Source organism: Zalophus californianus, chromosome 17 (genome assembly GCF_009762305.2).
Source record: "Zalophus californianus isolate mZalCal1 chromosome 17, mZalCal1.pri.v2, whole genome shotgun sequence".
Taxonomy (NCBI): domain Eukaryota; kingdom Metazoa; phylum Chordata; class Mammalia; order Carnivora; family Otariidae; genus Zalophus; species Zalophus californianus.
The window spans coordinates 12,157,123-12,178,475 of record NC_045611.1 but is presented as its reverse complement, the minus strand read 5'-3'; the positions used below and the strand labels follow the sequence as shown (position 1 = coordinate 12,178,475).

Sequence of the window (21,353 nt, the reverse complement as noted above, 5' to 3'; positions counted from 1 at the left end):
TCAATACCTGTAACAGATCAGCTCTTCTTTTTGGGGGGTGGTTCTTTTAATATCTCTCTACACCCTGTTTTGACTCCTTGATGTGGAAGTATATGGGGACATTTAGAGCAAGGAAGTCAGAGCAGGGACTGGGTGATGCTCATAGCCAGCACCCAGCACTTGAAAAATCGTTGTTGAATGAATGAATGGATGGATGGATGTGAATATGTGAGAGAGACATATTGCAAAATGCAGACTCGGCGGACAAATACTGAGTACCCACTGTGTCCCACTATGGTGCATGTTGGAATAAAAGGTAAACAAAACCAGGGACTCACCTTGGACTAGGGAGTTTCTAAAATCACCAGTTCTGGCTGTGTCTTTGTCTTCTCACTTTCTATCCTACACCTAATGATTTTCAGGATCGCATTTTAGCTAAGGAACCCACCCACGGCTTAAGCCTCAAATAGGAAGTTCCGATCTACTCTTGGCAAAATCCCGAGTCACAAGTGCCCCAGTGCCCTGTGTACCCCCAAAGAGTTAAAAATCCCCGCAATGCTAGGCTTCCTGATCTTAGGGGCTCCTGGTCGGGAAACCTCCGCAAGAATGGACGACAGCACGTCCACCAGAGGGTGCTGTGGGGGCAAATTTGCGCAGGGAGGGAGGCTTGACCAGTGACCCTTAGAGCCAGGTAGGCGTCTCGAGTAATTTTCATTCTTCTTTGCGTTTCCTTCCCAGCCCCTTGAACCGTCGCCGCCCCTTCTCCCATAGGGGGTTCCCCCTCAATAATTAGCCATTTTCGGGGCCTTTAAAAATAGTGCTTGCTTTGAAAAGACGCCTGGCTTCTGTTCCTGACGCCCCGTGGCTCGGGCCACTCAGGTCACAGGCCGGTCGCGCTGGGTGGGTGGGTGGGGACCTCCCGGGCGTCAGCGGCCCGGCGCCGCAGGGGCCGCGAAGGGGTTAACCCGGCGGGGGGGAGGGGAGGGGGCGCGGGCCGCGCCTGCGCTCTGCCGCCCTCCATTGTCTCCACGGCGGCGAGGAGCGCCGGCGAGCGCAGCCCGGGACCGAGCGGGGCGGAGCGGCTGGCGGGGCCGGCGGCTGCTGGAGCGAGAGCGCGACGCGACCGCGGCTTCCCGAGCTCCGCCTGGCCGCCCAGCGCCGCAGCCCGCCCGAGGCCTGGAGGGGTCCGGGCCGGCGTCCATGGTTGCGGCGTCCTGAGGCGGGGGACGCGCCCGGTGCCCCCAGCCCTCCTCCGCCTCCTCCTGTCCGGCGGGCGGCCTCCTCCGGCGCCTCCCTGCGCCCGCCCGCCGCCTCCCTCCCTCCTTCCCTGCGGCTCCCCCGGCTTTCGGGAGCCCGGGGGCGGCCTGTGGCGCGCCGAGCCCGCGCCGGACTGCGCCTCTTTGGACCTTGAGGGGAAACATGCGTTTGGCTTGGATCGTTTTAAATTCTTAGTTTGGGATCCCCGCCCGCCTGGCTCTTCCGCCCCGCGGGTTTTCTTTTCTTTTTTCTTTTTTTTCCCTTTTTTTTCCTCCGGGTCTCCTTTTTGACTCCCTCCCCATTTATGCTCGCCCAACCCTCCCCCCGCTGCTGAGAAGTGGGGGAGGGTCTCGGCCTCCAGGTTCCCGCCCCACCGGGGCCCGGGCGAGCATGGGGGGCAAGCAGAGCACGGCGGCCCGCTCCCGGGGCCCCTTTCCGGGGGTCTCCACCGATGACAGCGCCGTGCCCCCGCCGGGAGGGGCCCCCCACTTTGGGCACTACCGGGCGGGCGGCGGGGCCATGGGGCTTCGTAGCCGCTCGGTCAGCTCGGTGGCGGGCATGGGCATGGACCCCAGCACGGCCGGGGGGGTGCCCTTTGGCCTCTACACCCCCGCCTCCCGGGGGACCGGCGACTCGGAGAGGGCGCCAGGCGGCGGAGGGTCTGCGTCCGACTCCACCTATGCCCATGGCAATGGTTACCAGGAGACCGGCGGCGGTCACCATAGAGACGGGATGCTGTACCTGGGCTCCCGAGCCTCGCTGGCGGATGCTCTACCTCTGCACATCGCACCCAGGTGGTTCAGCTCGCACAGTGGTGAGTCCGCGGGCGGTGGAGGCCTCGGAGGGTGGAGTGCAAGGGAGGGCGCGCCGGGGCGCCCCAAACCTTCGCGCGCTTGCGAAGATTTGGATGTGGAGTGCGCGACCTGGATCTGTCTGCCTTCCCTTTGGTTCCTGGGGATGAATGGGCTATCTCCCCTTTAGAAAAGAGGCTTCCTGCGAGGCTGCGGAGCCGGGCGTTTTAGGACTTCAGGCGTCGGTTCACTTGTGGATGAGCAGAGTGAAACCTGCCCATTGAAGTCCCATTTATCGGCATCACCGTCCTCAGAGAGGAGGTCTTGTCTGGCTTATAGCAAGTCGGCCTCGATGCTTCCTTTCTGCCACTGCAGCATTGTGCCTACCTCACCGTTAACAGAGAGAGAGGGATCCACTTTGACCAAGCGGTGTCTCCCAAACAAAGAGTGTGAAAAGAAAGAAAATTGGGGGCAAGTGTTGTTTGGATTAGGGCTCTCACTCTTGCTGGGAGAAAGGGATGCCCAATTTTGCCACCCTGCTGGAGCTGTGTTTGAATTGTTTAAAATGGAGCAGCCGGAAGCCTGCTGCTGCCATAGACAGGTATGGCCTGCCCAATGGAGGGCCTAGCAGGGAGCCTCCCTGTCTGAGGCTTTGCAGGACCAGGGCTCTGGTGGCGGGTGCTGCATTCAGTAGGCTTGGCTGCATGACTGTCACATCCCTCCATCTTTTTTCTTCCCCTCCATGCTAAGTGCTAGGTCTGCCTGGTAATCTCTATCTTTTTGTAATGGGAGGTGGGACTTTACTGCCTGGCTGTTGTTGGTGCATTACCTGGGAAGAGGAAGATTCAAAAAATCTGGATGAATTCATTTTGTGAACTTCTGGTGACAGGCCAGCAAAAAGGATTTCCCAGGCCCTGACTGGCAGGGCAGAAAAGGCACACTGGCAGGAGCTTCTGGAGGAAAACAGGTCTGTCTGCTCAGCTAATTTGAGAAGCCAGGTTAGGCTTCTAGAAGATTGGTCAGAAGGGGTGTGGGGCCGCTATTTGCTAATTGGCAGGTCGGAGTGAAGAAGTTAATGTATTCAGACTGCTTTGGGAGAGTTAAGAAAATCTAGATATTGTGTAGAAAGAAAGATTGCCTTATGGAGGGTGTATCTATTGGATCACGGTTCTAGCTATTGTGAAATAGGGTAGACTTTTTGAATCTTTTTTTTTTTTTTAATTTCTGGAAATAGTCTGGCTTTTGTTTCAATTCTATAAATTTAATTTGTGAAATATTTTTTGAGAGGGAAATAGTGACTAATTTAGGGTAACACTTGAAAGTGGCTTTTGAATTGCTGAAATGGTATTTTAATTCCTGAACAGACCTCTAGATATCATCGGAGCTTCCTTGAACTGCATGTCTCTGCCCTGAATAAGATGCAAGGTGTGACTGCTTTGGGCACTTTTAGACATTTGATCATTTTTAGACATCCTGAAATTAATAATTTTGCTTATAAAATTTGGTCCAGAAAGAGTAAGCTGTATTTGTGAGATGACTGTGATTAACTTTTTAAAAGAACTGTCAGTATCTGATTTTAAACTGAAAAGCAGTATAAGAAGCTTCTTCTAAAATCACAGAATTTTGTGTGTTGCAAAACATATATAATCTTATGGACACTTGTCCGGGGAAGGGGTTCCTGTTTTGCTAAAATTTATGTCTCTTACTAGAAACTTCTTTTTCCTTATTCTACCTGGTACCAGGTTCCATGTTGGAGTTATGAACTTACAGTTGGATTCCAAAATTTTAGACTCCTCAGCTGTGAAACTTCAGTTTAATTTTTTTTCATCCAGCTGTGGTGAGGGTAGGAAGAGCCATGGAACCATGAGAATACATGAAAAGTGGGGGCATAGTAATCCCTCTGGGATTAATATGAAAGTGTGTGTGAAGCTGCTCCTAATATTTTGGGTAATACATTCTTTTTCCAAATTATATATATGTATATATTTTTTTAAAGTAATCTTTATACCCAACATGGGCTTCAACTCACGATCCCAAGATCAAGAGTCTCATGCTGTACTGGACCGAGCCAGCCAGGCCCCCTGGGTAATACATTCTTTATAGGACCATCCTGCCCTTTTCTAAGACTTCTAAGCGTACCTGGCCCTGCCCACTACATGCCTCCACAGAATTTCCAAATGCTCTTGGTGCAGGAGTGGGACACCATCCCAACTGACAGCCACTGCTCTAGGGATTCATTCTTTTATTCAAATAAAGTAATTAGTTTTTCCTTTGCAGTTCATTTAAGATGAACCTTCGTATTTCCACTCTTCTGCACTGGTGGTTCTGTCTCACTTTCCGGAACAGGCCACAGGATCTTCCTTCCAGGACATCCCTTTCCTCTCTTGTTTACTGCTGTAAGAAGAGAAACTTGTTTCTATTTTGGAGCCTTTGAGTAAGGTCCAAGCAGTTTTTGCTCCTGTGTCGTAAGAGTAAAGGATAAGGGCTTCGGTGCACAATTGACTAGATGCCTAGAAGTTGATGTGATGCTGCTGCTTGTGTTTTTAAGGTGCTTTTGGAACTCTTCATGGGCACCGATGACAGTTGTCAGTGAAGGAAGCCGGGGAGTTCAGTGTGCAGGAAGCTTCCTCAGAGGGAGGGAGCTGATGTTGTGTCTGGAGGTAGAATACTGGTCTCAGACCCTTCTCAGAGTAGCTGTGACCTTGGGGAAGACACATCACCTCTCTTGAGCCTCGTCTTTGTTATTTTTAAAATAGATGTGGTAGTCTTTGGCAGCCGGCCTGGAAAGGTTGTTCCCCAAATCCCATGAGGATACATAGCCGTCACATTTGTCTTCTCGCAGTTCCTACACTTCCCCGGGTTGTGACCCTTGCACGCCCTGGTCCCTATAATTGGAATGTTTTCCCTTCCATTCTGCATATGGATAGCTCTTTCTGATCCCTCATGACTCAAACTTAAATTTCTCTGTAGAGACCACTCTTAAAATTTGCCTCTCTCCTGTTAATCTTTCCAGCCGCTCACCTGTTACCCTAACAGCACTTCACACACTTGATCAGTATCTTATTTATCCGTTCGCCTTCACTATTTAGTTTGACTGAATTTTAAGGTCCACGAGGGTAGGACTGTGCCTCTTGCTTACTATTGTATCCCTTGCACTGTGTGTGCCTGGCACAGATATTTGTCGAGGGAATGAATCTGAGTGCCCCATGTCCATCCTCTCATTTAACTGTCACTATACCTCTGTGAAGTAGATGGTTTCATCCCCATTTTAGAGATGAGGAAGCGGAGATGTAGGGCGAGGTAAGGAGCCGACACAAGGTCAGATAGCAAAGAGGTAGCAGAGCTGGGATTGGAATGTAGGTCTGCAGGGGTCAAAACCCGGCCCCTAAGCATTACACTGCACTGCATCTCATCCCGAAACACAAGGAAGCTGGCTGGTGTCCTGGAAATCATGCTGGCTGGTAAGCCAGAGGGCTAGGCTCATCTGCTGCTTGGGCTACCAAATCACTGCCTGACTTGTGACCTTGGGCACGTGAATCATGTAGCCTCCCAGGCACTGTTTCTCTCACCTGTGAGATGGAGATAATGCCTGTCCTGCTTACCTTTCAGAGTAATCATGAGACCGAGACCGAGCTAGCTAGTGTTTACAAAAGCCGAATGGCATACATAAGGAAAGGGGTGTTTCTGTAGGGGCACTTCTACAGTTCTCTGCTCTCTTTCCTCTCTGCAGAATTTGCTAGGCAGGGAGATTGAGAACTGTGTGAACTGTTTCCCCAAAATGGAAGCTAGTGCTCTCTACAGAAACCTGACCTACATTGACAGGCCATTGATAATAATGAATGTCACCGAGAAGATCTCCTTTATAGGATGAGAGTTAGTGCCCCTTCCTTTCCACATTAAAATGTCAATTTTGCTATAAGGTGTTTAACCTCCAAATGGTCTTCTGGGTGGTGTTCTGGAGGTCTGGTCATTCTTTTGTAGTAGCCCTGTTTATCTCAGAACATGGATTTCTAGGCCACCTGGGTGGCTCAGATGGTTAAACATCTGCCTTTGGCTCAGGTCATGATCCCAGGGTCCTGGGATCGAGTCCTGCATTGGGCTCCCAGCTCCGCGGGGAGTCAGCTTCTTCTCCCTCTGCCCCTCCCCCTCCTCTTGCACATGCATGTGCGCGCTCTTATGCTCTGTCAAATAAATAAAATCTTAAAAAAAAACACATGGATTTCTAGATGTGGGAGTGAAAACAGAGCATTCACCATGTTGGAAGGAAGAGTTTGCCTGTTTTCTGGGTCCTGCTATAAAATGTCTGGTCATTGAGGGTTTCACTCCAGCTTCTTAGTCACGTGTACCTATATACATGTGCATATTCAGAAAAATCTAAACTGTTTTTTGTTGTCACCAAGTCATCAACTGGGACTGATAAAAGGTAACTTTTGATAAGTCTTTGAACAAACTAGCAGGATATCTCCTGGATTCTATTTGCTGCCATTCTAGGGTTCTGAAGTGATTTAATTGTCTCTTCTTAAATAATTAAACAGAGCTGCCGACTCCATTGGAGTGGATCAGAAAGCCTCTTTGTGCCTCACCATAGGTGTGCTAGAGGTAATGGTCCCTTACCTGGTTTCTGGGGAAGGAAAAGAATTCTGTGGTCTTCAGAGAGCATGATGGGTCTCCTGCCCTGCAAAAGTTCTATTCTTAATGAAAATTTTTCTGTAAAGCAGAGTTTATAGTTCTCTATTACCATGAGGACTTATTTTCACAAAATAAAATTTTGAAAAGGTCCCTTGAGAAGCTGATAATTCCTTGAAGGTCACAGTTCACTCTTCCTCACTGGGGTTTGAAAGGTGTTGGAAGAAACAGTCGTTTGGCTCTTAAAGTGTTTGTTTTATGGGATGTGTGCATTTTGCTATTAAGTAGAGACACACCCCAAACATGTCACAAGGAATACTCTTGAGCCAGGCCACTCTGCACCGAAGAAATGCAACTCTGGTTCCTTTTGGGATAAGGAACATGCTTTGTATTTTACAAATGTATTGATATTCAACACAAGCTTCTTGGACACTAATATTTTAGTAAATCCAATTATAAAACTAAACATCAATTTTGACAGTTTCAAAATTGAGAAAACTTCAGAAAAGTGGTCGTAACATAAACGGACTAGTCTTGCTCCTGCTAACCCTTAAATAGGGGTACTTCTAGTGACAGTGGCTACTAAGGCTGTTAGTACCAGAATCTTGGAGTTAGCTCAAAACCTAAACCCTAATCCCAGTCTTCTAGCATGGTGGATGAGTATAAAATACCATCTGTTTCTTTTCTAAACTTTGTCATGGCCTAGTCTGTATCAGATAGTCCTTATTGATTATTGTGGGTATAAGCTTGAGTATGAGAAGGCACTTCATACAGACCCAGCAGTTTTCACTTCTGAATCTTATTTTCTCATAAGGACAGACGTCTATCCTGGAATGCAACACTTGGGTTCCTGGTTTTGATATTTGAGGGGTGAGTTGTGGGTGTGAACGAATAACCGGAAAACCAACAACCTCAAGTGTGGAGCAAATGAAGAGCCAAGTTTAATCTTAAAGCAGCAGCTAGGGATAGCTTCTAGACCAGTGAGACTGTTTACCCCGAAATCTCCCTGGAGTTGTTAGAATTGTGAGTACAACCTTCCTCTGCTGGAAGTAAAGAGGAAGGGGGAATTCACTGGGTCCCTATAAACACCAAGTTAAAGGAGGCATGGTAAGAATTTATAGTGCACTCTTTGGATCTGTAACAAGAAGGAGGCAGAAACAAACAGAGCTCTCTTGATTTCTGTGAATGGTTCAAGGGGTTTTCAAACTTGACTGCCCAGTATTCTCTGGGGGGCTTGTTAACAATGCAGATGACTGGACCTCACTCCCAGAATTCAGTAGAGCTAAGGAGACACCTAAGAATCTGAACTTGTAACAAATGATTCTGAAAATTCTCATCCAGGGGCGCCTGGGTGGCTCAGTCGTTAAGTGTCTGCCTTCGGCTTAGGTCGTGATCCCAGGGTCCTGGGATCGAGCCCCGCATCGGGCTCCCTGCTCAGCGGGAAGCCTGCTTCTCCCTCTCCCACTGCCCCTGCTTGTGTTCCCTCTCTCGCTGTCTCTCTCTCTGTGTCAAATAAATAAATAAAATCTTTTAAAAAAATAAATAAATAAATAAATAAAAAAGAAAATTCTCATCCAAAACAAAGAAAGAACTCTGAATGCTTTTTTGGTACACTCATTAGCATTATTTTCAATATTACTAAATGAATCAAGTATCCCGTAAGCAGGATCCATACAGATCTTCCTTTCAGCTGCTCCAGAGGGTAGATTCACCCAGCAAGAGCATTGGTCATGGTTTGATGTTTTTCTTTTACATGGAACTAAGCATTTTTCTCCCAGAGGTAGGCCTGAGCCCATCTGCCTTGGTCCTGAGAATTGAAGTTGCTCAGAACAGAAGGTAATTGTGGTGGTGTCCCCTTCCCTTCTGTGCTTGCCTTCCCCCTGATTTTTCTTCTAAGGCACGGCTGCCTTTGGCTGCTTGTGCTACAGAAGGGTTTGCTGAGCTAGATCCTCTTTCATGTGTCCTCAGCCAGCAGCTAGACAAGATCCTACAATGAATCCAGACTTTAAATGAACAAAATACCTATCTTTTCTTTTCTCCTACAGACCCAAAAGTGGGAGACTTTTTAATTGTGTGTATGGAGCTTTGTTGAGCTAAGACATTCATTTATTCAACTGGTATTTATTGAGTGCTTCCAGTATACTAGGACCTGTGTTAGGTGCTGGGAATGTATATTTATTATAAGGGTGGTTAACATTACTTTGTTCTTTCTAAGAGTCTTTGCTTCCTTACTCCTTAAGAGAGAGTCTGAATGTTGCAGCTTAAGGGGAGATTTTTACCTTCTTCATCAGTTGTTCTGTTGAATAAACAAATTCAGGGTTTGGTCCATGAGGCTGTTACACGGATGGTGTTTGCTCCCTACTCTTCACTGTCACTCTTCGTTCTTTCCTAAACCCTGTGTCTCTGGGCTGGAGCAGGTGATCTTTTCTTTGTGGCTCCAGCCAAGTGCCTTTTAGGAAATTCCTCGTATATCCTAATACAAGTGGTCCTCTATCTTCTCAGTGAGACTATCAAAAGGAAAAACTGTTTTGCGAACTCTTTGTGTGTATCTTTGGCTTTGGTATCTTTGTCATCCCTAGAGCCACTTTTCTTTCTGGTCATTGAACACTGTTTTCTAGAAGCATGATCCACCACTTTAGTTATCTTGTCTCTGTAAAATTTATCCCAAGCCACAAATATCCATAAGGAAATATGAGGAACAGTTTTTCCCCTTAGCCTTGTATGTCTCTGAGCTCCACAATGTTGACACTTAGTGCTATTTTAAGTGATTTTTAAAGCTTTGTTTATGATAGCCAACATTGGTGACTGAAATGTCTTCCTCACCTTCCCCGAAAAATTATTAAATGTGTATTATATTCGAGTATTTTTTTTTGCTAAAAGTAATGGGTTTAAAAGAATGCTCCAAGCTCAGAGACTTAATGTGGGCCTTGGCTATAAGATGATACCTTAATTTTTGGAGAAACCTCACCTTTTATTTAGGAATATGTAGTCATCTTGATCTTAGTGAATTAGATTTGTCATAGCTTGGCTCTAGCTTTCTCATTGGTAGTACCCTTTAGCCCTCTAAAAAGTATAATTAAATAAGCCATGCTTCACAAGGAGTTGTTCTGAAATTGGTCAGCTTTCATACAGTATCTCTTAAGGTCAAAACTGATTTGTTAGCATGTGGGAGAAACTTAAATCTGGAGTCACCCAGATGATCTGGGACAGAGCGGGGAGAACCCAAGACCCTAGACCCCAGACCCCAGCCATTTTGGTCATTTTGCCCATATTTCTCAACTCTTTGGAGATGTTTTCATTTGATTCCTCTCCAGTAACTTTTTTTTTTTTCCTGCTAAGAGGGTGCTTTTCCTTAGGGAGAGCCATGAGAATTCTTTTATCCTGATGCCTGCCTGAGTACTCTGGGAATCCTACAAGGCCTTGAGGGGGTCCTTGGGATTACAGCCCAAACCAATGAAGTACTTGCCGACGATAAATACAAATCAGCTTTCGGTGATATTGTTCTGTTCTACTTAGACCATTTACACTTTTAATGCCCTGTAAATTATAATGCTATCTAAGTCAACTTTTCAGAGAAACTTACAACACTGCTCATTACTGTAACAGGCATCACCAGATACCCCATGTACACCATATATTATTAGATTTCCTCAGTCCTGGTCAGATGTGGCTGAAATAGTCATACCATTGCAGCCAGTTGCCCTGGAGAACTATGGCGAGTCTAATACCTCTGCGGAGGGCTGGCAGAGACACACTTGACGAGCCCAGTCTTGTTAGCTGTATTTAATTCATCTATTCCCTCAGCCTAGAGGCCAAGTGCAACATAAAAGGATAGTGAATCTAAGCATCTCCAGTATTTTGAGGCATAGGAATCGCCTATGAAGTGGCAGACCTTTGAGAAATAGTATTATGAGCTGTTCTGTTTTTGCTGTGGCTTTGGAAAACCTTTGGATTCTTCTACTGAAAATTTGTTTGAAAAAAAAAAAATCTTTTTAATGAAACAGTGAGTCACAAAGCAGCCACTCCTTCTCATAATAGCATTTCTCACCAGGGGAATTTTTGGTAGCTGTTGGGGGAGGGATTTGAGTAGGTTGTGGATGATAAATCCCTGGGTGGAACATAACCAGAGGCTGCCATATCAGAGCTCTGGTGTTTTCCATGCTGACAGTGAGCCCTGAATTCAAAGTGCAGGACAGCAGAATAGAATGGGGGAGGCCTGTGCTCAGTGAATTGCCACAGTAGCATGACCAATGAGATTGGAGTTGAACATCCAAACTCAGTTCATTAAAACACCATTGTAGTGTAAAAGGTTCGTGAAACTGAGGCCTTGGGTCAGAGGGCCTGAGGCCTTTTACGTGAAGAGTGTCCCATTTCTGGATTAAGGGATGGCTGTAGACCTAACGATGACAATGTAAGAGTCAGGAGTGTGCCTCCTTTTTCCATATTGTGAAATGGTGGCCTGGTGCTTGGCACTGACTGTAGGACTACTTTATAAGGAGACAATTCATACAAGGTCATCTGTGCTCTGAAGACTTTGGGTCTTGATAAAGCCTTTATAGGGGCGCCTGGATGGCTCAGTCTTTTAAGTGTCTGCCTTCAGCTCAGGTCATGATCCCAGGGTCCTGGGATCGAGCCCCGCATCGGGCTCTCTGCTCAGCGGGAGGCCTGCTTCTCCCCCTCTCACTCCCCCTGCTTGTGTTCCCTCTCTCGCTGTGTCTCTCTCTGTCAAATAAATAAAATCTTAATAAATAAATAAATAAAAATAAAGCCTTTACAGTGACACCCAAAGAGAACACATTACCCAGTCAGCCTCTGTAGGATGGTGAAAAGGAAATGCTAGAGATAGTAAGAGTTTGGAACAGAACAGGATTATGCTATCAGCATCCAAAATGCTGTCCTCAACCTCTCTGCCCACCTAAACCTGAGTTTTAACTGTTCCCAACTTCAGTGACCTACAGCTCTTCAGTTCTTGTGTCTGAACCACTGTCTTATGTAAGCTACAGACAGAGGAAAGTCTGAAAGGTTATTACAACCATGTTAAGATCTGCTTTCCTTTGGAAGGTGGTAGCTGTCTCCACTCTGTTTTCCTGGCTTTGTACTTTTCTTCAAAGTCTCTTACCAGTTCCAAGGCCCCAGAGCTCAATAAAGAGGAACAGGAAGTCAGCAGTTAATGCCTAAGAGCCAGCAATAACTAATAGAGAAAAAGGCACAAACAAGGGACTCAGAGGGGGATTTCTGGGCCTGAAAGCTCTCAGGCCTGTGGGATTATAGATCCATCCTTTAGGGGTGACTTTGACCAGGCCTTCAAACAAGGAGAGAGCAAGAGGAACCTCTACTCTAGAGGACTTTTTCTTGGGTTATATGGTGGAAGCTCAACATTTTTAATTGATGGCATAATTACAAAGTATCTTTTGCCTAAGGAAATCAAGACACTGAAGGAAAAAGTGATGGTCACTTTTTTTATTAAGATTTTTTTATTTGGGGGCGCCTGGGTGGCTCAGTCGTTAAGCGTCTGCCTTCGGCTCAGGTCATGATCCCGGGGTCCTGGGATCGAGCCCCGCATTGGGCTCCCTGCTCAGCTGGAAGCCTGCTTCTCCCTCTCCCACTCCACCTGCTTGTGTTCCCTCTCGTGCTCTCTCTCCCTCTGTCAATTAAATAAATAAAATCTTTAAAAAAAAAAAAAGATTTTTTTATTTGTCAGAGGGAGAGAGAGAGAGAGCACAGGCAGGGGGAGTGGCAGCCAGAGGGAGATGCAGGCTGTCCAGCTGAGAAAAGAGCCTGACGCAGGACTCGATCCCAGAACTCTGGGATCATGACCTGAGCCGAAGGCAGATGCTTAACCCACTGAGCCATCCAGGTGTCCCTTTTTATTAAGTTTTTAATTTTAATTCCAGTATAGTTAATATACAGTGTTACATTAGTTTCAGATGTACAACATAGTGATTGAACAATTCTTTATATCATCCGGTGCTCATCAGGATAAGTGTACATTGAATTCCCAGCACCTATTTCCCCATCCCCCCAACCACCTCCCCTCTGGCAACCATCAGTTTGTTCTCTATAGTTAAGTCTGTTCCTTGGTTTGTTTCTCCCTTATTTTTTTCCTTTGCTCATTTGTTTTGTGTCTTAAATTGCACATATGAATGGAATCGTGTGGTATTTGTCTCTCTCTGACTTATTTTGCTTAGCATTATACTCTCTAGTGCCATCCATGATGTTGCAAATGGCAAGATTTCATTCTTTTTGTATGGCTGAGTAATATTCCATTGTATGTATATACCACATCTTCTTTATCCATTCATCTGTTGATGGACACTTGGGCTGCTTCCATTGTTTGGCTATTGTAGGTAATGCTGCAGTAAAAATAGGGGTGCATGTATCCCTTTACAAATTAGTGTTTTTGTACTTTTTGGGTAAATACCCACTAGTGCAATTACTGGCTTGTAGGATAGTTCTATTTTTAACTTTTCTTTTTAAGTTCTGCTTATTTAAGTGATCTGTACACCCCAAGTGGGGCTCCAACTCAGGACCCTGAGAATCAAGTGTTGCATGCTCTTCCGACTGAGCCAGCCAGGTGCCCCTCTGTGTGCTTATTTTTATGCCAGTACCACACTGTTTTGATTACTACAGCTTTGTACCATAACTTGAAGTCTGAAATTATGATGCCTCCGGTTTTTTCTTTTTCAAGATTGCTTTAGCTATTGGGGTCTTTTGATGGTTCCATACAAATTTTAGGGTTGTTTGTACTAGCTCTGTGAAAAATGCTGTTGGTATTTTGATGGGCACTGCATTAAATGTGTAGATTGCTTTTGGTACTATAGACATTTTAACAATATTTGTTCTTCCAACCCATGAGCATGGAATGTCTTTCCATTTCTTATCGTCATCTTGAATTTCTTTCATCAGTGTTTTATAGTTTTCAGAGACAAGTCTTTCACCTCTTTGGTTAAGTTTATTCCTAGATATTTTATTGTTTTTGGTGCAATTTAAATGGAATTGTTTTCTTAATTTCGCTTTCTGCTGCTTCATTATTAATGTATAGGAATGCAACAGATTTCTGTACACTGATTTTTGTATCCTGCGACTTTACTAAATTCAGTTACCAGTTCTGGTAGTTTGTCGGTGGAGTCTTTTGGGTTTTCTATATATAGTATCATGTCATCTGCAAATAGTTGAAGTTTTATTTCTTCCTTACCAATTTGAATGCCTTTTATTTCCTTTGATTGTCTAATTGCTGTGGCTAGGACTTCCAGTATTATGTTGGATAAAAGAGGTGAGAGTGGACATCCTTGTCTTGTTCCTGAGCTTAGGGGAAAAGCTCTCAGGTTTTTTCCCCATTCAGTATGATATTAACTGTGGGTTTTTTCATATATAAGGCCTTTATTATGTTGAGGTATGTGAGACCTACTTTGTTGATGGTTTTTATTACAAATGGATGTTGTACTTTGTCAAATCGTTTTTCTGCAAGGCAATGATCACTTTCATAAAATAGCAAGAATTATTCCCATACCCCTCTTTTCCTTGAGGGTCCTCAGGGTACATCTTGTCATAAGATCCAGGCTGGAGCCTGACCCTTCCTTCTCCTGTCTGTTTACTTATATTAGATGAACTCTAAAGTTTCAGTCCTGTGATTGCAAAATGGAAAAGTCACAGGAGTTTATACTATCTCAATTTTGGTTTCGCTTGCACATTTTAGGAGATCAGATACTGGTGTGACTGAATAGGAGCTCTGGTCTCTTGGAATCTTTTCTAAAATTTTAGGCATTCAAAAGAGATAATGTATTTACCTACCAAACAGATTAATAAATAAACCATTACAGATGTAATTGCATAAATCTCACCCAGTTCCCATATTTTTTCTTTCCTCCCCAAAGGTAACCACTGCCTGACTCTCCTGTTGATCATCCTCTATATAGTCATACTTTTATTGCATGTTTCTATCTAAAATATTAATTTGATTCATATAAACTTTATCATAATAACTATCCTTTTATATGTGTGTGTGTGTGTCCCCAAATGGATTTGAGATCTGTAAATCCATCGTAGTACTTGTTGCTTCTGTTGACACATTCATTTTCACTGTTGTACTCACTTGCATGACTGACTGTACCACAAATATCACCATTTCTTGATCCATTCTCTTACAGTGGGTATTAAAGTTATTTTCCGTTGCTTTGAGAATTTTTTCTATGTTTCTTTACATACTTGAGTGAGAGTTTTTTAGGGTACATCCTTAGTCGTGAAATAGCTGGGTCATAGATATATGTATCTTCAGCTTTTAATGAGATATTGCCCAGTGACTCTTCATTATGCTTGTGCCATTACATTCCCCAAATAGCATATTTTCACTTCCTCCATGCCCCTGCCAAAACTTGATATCATCATACTTTAATTTTTGGCAAGCTCTGGTGGGTATGAAATGGTATACCACTGTAATTTTGTTATTTATGTATTTGATAGTATGTGTTTACATATAATTAATATTTTAATATCATATATTTAAACTAAATGTTTCTATGAAATGTTTGTTCATGTCTTTTACCCATGTTTATGTTGGATAGTTTATCCTTTCCTGACTAGTTTGTATGAATTTGTATTTTTGTTTTGTTTCCCGACAATAATTATTTGTTGTCATATGTAATGCAGATGTATTTCTCCCAGTGTGTGGCTTATCTCTTTATTCTTTTTGTGATTTGTTACAGTTAATTCAATTGTGTAATTGAATATTCCAGTGTTTTTCCTATACCATATGCATTTTGTATCTTAAGAAAGATTTTCTTTCCCTGAGGTCATAAAGATCTTATATTTTCTTCTAAAAGTTTTTTAACTTTTGCTTTTCATATTTAAGTCCTTAATCCCTGGAGAATTAAATTGTTTCAATGGGGTAGGATAAGGATATATTTTTCTTTTCTGTATGAATACTAGCTCTCCCAGCAGCAAGTGAAGAATGGTGAAGTCCTTTCCTGCTGATTTGCAAAGCCACCTCTGTCATACATCAAGTTTCCTTCCAGGCCTGTATTTGTTCCTGGGCTTTTTGTTCTGTTCCATTGGTCAATTTGTCTATCCTTGTGCTAACACTTTCTTAATTACTGTAGTTTTGTCTTGCTGTGTGGAAGGGCAAATCCTTTCATCTTGTTTTTCTTTTTCAAAGCTGTGTTGTCTAAGTGAAGCTTTCTAGGGGACAAATAAGGGAATCAGGATAGAATAATCAAAATGAAGTACAAAGTACTAGGAACTGCTCTGTTTATAGCTGGTATTCTTAATGACAGGACATCTGGCAAACTGACCCTAATGGGCAGTTTCAAATTTTTTCCCTTATTATGTTGTACAAACAATAACGTTTCCCTATGTCTTTGTATTGCAAACAGCAGAATAAACAGTTCTTTCTGTATGTTACAGACAACAACAATAAAAACAAAAACCGGTTAGCTATTTTTGGCACTTTCTGCTCCCAGAATCAGCTTTGTCATCTTCTATGGGGGAGAAACTGTTAACGATATTTATTGGAATTACATTGAGTTTATCAATTGCCATCTTTATAAATTTGAGTCTACCTATGAACCTGATGGGAATGGTTTTACAGATATAATAGAATTTTTAAATATTTTTTAAAGCCTTGAAATAATTGCAGATTTACAGAAAAGTTGCAAAATTTGCACAAATACTGCATTTGCATCACCCAGAATCCTCAGTTGTTACTAGGAAGACATAAATAATTGAATGTCCATATAGTTCTTGATTCTGTAAAGTTGCTTAAGATGTTAATAAATGAAACTTCTCAAGTCTGAGGAATCTACATTGACCTGCTTCTGGGAATGGGAAAACCACATGATCTTAAAAGTGACAGGGTGTCTGAAGGGGTGGCTAGATCTAATGCTGAGATCCATTTTCCTCAGAGGTGGTCTATATCCTTACCATGAACCTTTGCTCCCAAGTTGTGTCCTCTGATCCCATCTGTTGAAATAGGGGCTTGTTGCCCAGAGTTCAGGTCAAGTCTGCCTCAGTATGACCTGAGACTATTTCCTGGAGGCTTGACTCAGCTCAGCCAGAGGTGCCTTCATGGGAGAAGTGGGACATCCCCTCTTGGGAGAGGCAGTGTAGGGTACCGGTTAAGTTTGCAGGCTTGGAGCCAGACTGCCGTAGGTTTGAATTCCATTGTAGCTGATTTTTAGTTTTGGAATCTTGGGCAAGTGATTTACCCTTGCACCGTAATTTCTTTAATTCTAAAGTAAGGCTAATAATAATTGTATCTATCATGTGAGACTATTTTATAAATTAAACTAATTTATAGACATAACCACACCATTCAAAACAGTGCCCAGCAGATAATAAGTGATCTGTAAATGTAACCTCATGTTATTACTTAATGGTTTTGGATAAAGCTTTATAATTTTTTAAAGATCTTGAATCCCTTTTGTTAGACTCATCGCTAGGTACCTTGTTTTTGGGTTATTGCTGTAAATAGTTTTAAATTTTTCTTATAATCATTTCACATTTCTTGTATATTCAGCAAATTTGCAGAACTTAGCGAGAAGGAGAGAGAATGAGAATGAGTATAATAGTTATAATGGGAAATGTCTACAGAGAAAATCCAAGAGAATCACATCTGCAAATAATGACTCTTTAGTTCCTTCTTTTCTAATCTTCTTCTGTGTCACTTCTCTTTCTTTTAAGATTGCAGGCTAGTTCCTCCAGTAAAAAGTTTATTTGAATCGGTAATCATGGGCATCTTTGTTTTCCTCCTATTAAAGCTAGTGCTTCTTGCATCGGAACCATTGTCGGTTTTTGGTCAATTTCCTTTATTCCCTTCTATTCTTAATTTGTTAAGTATCAAAAGTGGCTATTTTATCAGATTTTTCCCTTGCATTTATTCAGATGGTCTTTCTCCCTTGATTTGTTAATGATTACATTAATAGATTTTATAATGTTTAACTATCCTTATATTCTTGAAGTAAACCCTACTTGGTTGTGATACATATATTTTTATACATTGCTAGATTTAATATATGAATATTCTACTTGGGATTTCTGCATATGTTACGAGATTTCACTCATTATTTTATTTTCTTGCTGTTATGGTTAATGTAGACTCTTTTTTTTTTTTTTAAGATTTTATTTATTTGTCAGAGAGAGAGAGCGAGAGAGAGAGTGAGCGCACAGGCAGGGGGAGCAGCAAGCAGAGGGAGAAGCAAACTCCCCACTGAGCAGGGAACCTGACCTGGGACTCAATCCCAGAATGCAGGGATTGTGACCTGAGCCGGTGGCAGAAGCTTAACCGGCTGAGCCACCCAGGTGTCCCAAAGGTTAATGTAGACTTTTAAAAGGAGTTTAGGAATATGTATATGTTAATTCTTTTCTAGAAGAATTTGTATAAAGGCCTATTAGAGTTCTGGCTGCAAACAGATGGCACACTCAGGTAATGGAATCAAATTTAATTGAAGAGACAGTTTACAAAGGTATGGGCAGGATTAAAGGCACTAACAGTGGATGAGTGAAGCATCTGGAGATTGGCCACAGTGGCAATCTTAGCACTCCTGGATCTGAAGCACGAGGGGTCGGGAATTGTTATCAAACCTGGTGAGAACTCTGGCCCTGGGAAAGTTGTTGCATGTAAAATTCTCCTATAAAACTGTCTGGACCTAGCGCTTTTTTTTTTTCCATGAGTAAGTTTTTATTTAATATGATTCAAGTTTTTCAATATTATTGGTATATCCAGGTTTTCTATTCTTGTGTCAGTTTTGATAAGGCTTATATGTCTTACAATCTCTGTCTATCCCTGTATTATGACACTCTTTCCATTCCTTATTATTATATGTGTATGTTTTTTCTTTATTCTTTTTTTTAATATTTACATCATTTTTTTTTTACGGTTTTATTTATTTATTTGACAGACAAAGAGAGAGTGCACAAGTAGGCAGAGAGGCAGGCAGGGAGGCAGGCAGAGGGAGAGGGAGAAGCAGGCTCTCCACCAAGCAGGGAACCCGACGTGGGGCTCGATCCCAGGACTCTGGGATCATGACCTGAGCCGAAGGCAGCCGCTTAACTGACCGAGCCACCGAGGCGCCCCTGTTTTTTCTTTATTCTTGATTAGTTTTGCCAGAGCTCTGTTTTATTAATTTATTTTCAAGAGACCAGCTTTTGATTTTATTGATTACCCTTTACCCCCCACTATTTTGTTGCTTTCTGCTCTTTATTAGAGAAAAACAGAGAGAGAGAGCATGTACAAGCAGAGGGAAGGGCAGAAGGAGAGGAAGAGAGAATCTCAAGTAGACTCCCCATTGAGTGTGGAGCCTGATGCTGGATCTCATGATGCCGAGATCACGACCTGAGCCAAAAGAGTGGGAGGCTTAACTGACTGAGCCACGCAGGCACCCTGCTTTCTGCTTTTAACTGTATTTTATCTTTTCTTCTACTTCCCTTGGGTTTACACTGTGTTTCTCTAACCTCTTGAATTATCATCATACTCCATCTGAGTTAAATTTCTGTCTTCCAAAGGTAGGCTTTAAAATTTTTTTCAGTGAATCTCTTAATGGTAAACTCTTTTTTTGCTTGCCTTTAAGTGTTTTTATTTTGTCATAACCATTGAATGATAATATGGCTTGATATAAAAATCTGTGTTGGCAGTTATTATTTTTTAGCAATTGAATGATATTCTGTTTTATTATCTTCCATCTTCTAATATTGTAACTGAGAAGTCGGCTTCTCCACTCTTAATCCGTTTTTTCCCCTCTTAGCTCCTTTTTTATCCTCTCTTTGTTCATGGTGTTATGCAAATTTACTGTCATGTTGGTTTATTTATCCTGCTTGCTATTAGTCTTTGAATCTGAGATTTCATGCACCTGAGAAATTTTCAGCCATTTATCCCTTCAAATTTGGCTTTTCTTTTATTTTCTTCCATCTTTCCTTTTGGAAATCCTAGATGTTATATATTGGACTTTCTTATTCTATCCTTCATGTTTCTGAAACTGTTTCATATTTCCCACCTCTTTAGCACTCTGGGTAATTTCTTACCTACATCTTTCAGTGCACTAGTTATTTCTTCACCTGCTTTTTAACCCATCCACTGATTTTTCTATTTCATTGAACTGCATTTTAAATTCCTTGGAATAAGTTGGTGGATTGGTTACTTATTGCCTTCCACTGCATAAAAACAAGCAAAAAAATGAATAAATCACTTTATTTCCATGGTTCTGGTTTTCCTCCTTTGGAAAGTAGGTGGGGCTGGCTAGTTGCTTTTTGTTCCTGTCCTCAAAAATTCCATGAAGCCATATCACTGGCTTTATACCCTTAAGCAAACAAGCACTAGGAGCAGGGAGGCAGGAAGCAGGAAGCCCTTCTTCATTTTGGTTCCTACTCCTAAAGGAAGAGCAACTCCGGAGTCCTATAGGGAAAACTTTTAGCACTGTACCTCTTTGGGGTGGAGGGGGCTGGCTCACAGCTGTGACAAGGATCCATGTCTATGGCAATAGGAAGCTTAACTCTTCCTCTGTACTCAGGATAAACTTTTAGAGCTTTCCATTTTCTCAGGAGGCTGAATTTATTCTCTTTCTTCTTCTAGACAGCACTATCCAATTACAGTAGCCACTAACCACATGTGGCTATTTAAATTATAATTAATTAAAATTTAAAATTTAGTTTCTGACTCACACTAGCCACATTTCAAGTTCTCACTAGCCACAAGTTGCTAGTGACTTCTATAATTGGACAGCACAGATATAGAACATTTCCGTCATTGCAGAAAGCTCTATCGGGCAGGATTCTTCCGAACTCTTCCATAGTATTCTTAACAGTAGATAGAGAATTGGTAAACATGAAGTTTCAGAAAAGAGATCAAGTGAACTTGTTGATACCCAGAATCTAGAAGGCTCTCTTTAGAGTTACCACTATTCTGCACCATCTACATGGAGGAAGAATCCAGAGAGGGTATTACATTCTAAGAATGATTTATGGAATGAAATGGTATACTGAAGCCTACTTGTCTTTTTTTTTTCATTTAGTACCTTTATTTTATTTTTTTAATTAACACGTAAAGTATTATTTGTTTCAGGGGTACAGGTCTGTGATTCATCACTCTTACACAATTCACAGTGCTCACCATAGCACATACCCTCCGCAGTGTCCATCACCGAGCCACCCCATCCCTCCCACCCCCCTCCACTCCAGCAACCTTCAGTTTGTTTCCTGAAATTAAGAGTCTCTTATGGTTTGTCTCCCTCTCTGGTTTCATCTTGTTTCATTTTTTCCTCTCTTCCCCTATGATCCTCTGCCTTGTTTCTTAAATTCCACGTATCAGTGAGATCATATGATAATTGTCTTTCTCTGATTGACTTATTTCGCTCAGCATAATACCCTCTAGTTCCATCCACGTCGTTGCAAATGGCAAGATTTCTTTTTTTTGATCCAAAGCCTACTTGTCTTACCTGTAACTTGATGCCATGGGAGGAGGGGAAGCCAGGAAAGTAGGAAGGTGAACGAACCCCTGATGTTTAATCAACTTTGGGAACATGGAGAAAAATTACTGCATGGGTATACTGATGTTATGCAATTGTGATTAAGCTGAGAATAGGGAAGATGACCTTGTGAGGTAACTAGAGAAAACCAGCCCAAGTTCTTATTATTTGAAAATTGACTCAGGCTGGAAATTCCTTGTAATGAAGTCATCTTTTTCCACCCCCTTAAACTGGCATCTCATTCTCCTTT

The 21,353-nt window shown here is 42.7% G+C and overlaps 1 protein-coding gene across 3 annotated transcripts in view; it reads left to right on the top strand.

Moving 5' to 3' along the window:
* Nucleotides 1-1,009: 1,009 nt before the first annotated feature.
* ZNRF1 (zinc and ring finger 1) overlaps nt 1,010-21,353 on the top strand; it is a 94,875-nt gene continuing 74,531 nt past the window's right edge. For all 3 annotated transcript variants that reach the window (XM_027619038.2, XM_027619041.1, XM_027619040.1), the window contains exon 1: nt 1,010-2,050. In XM_027619038.2, coding sequence (XP_027474839.1) covers nt 1,627-2,050 — 424 coding nt within the window. In that variant the 5' untranslated portion in view covers nt 1,010-1,626. The remainder of the gene's footprint in view (nt 2,051-21,353) is intronic.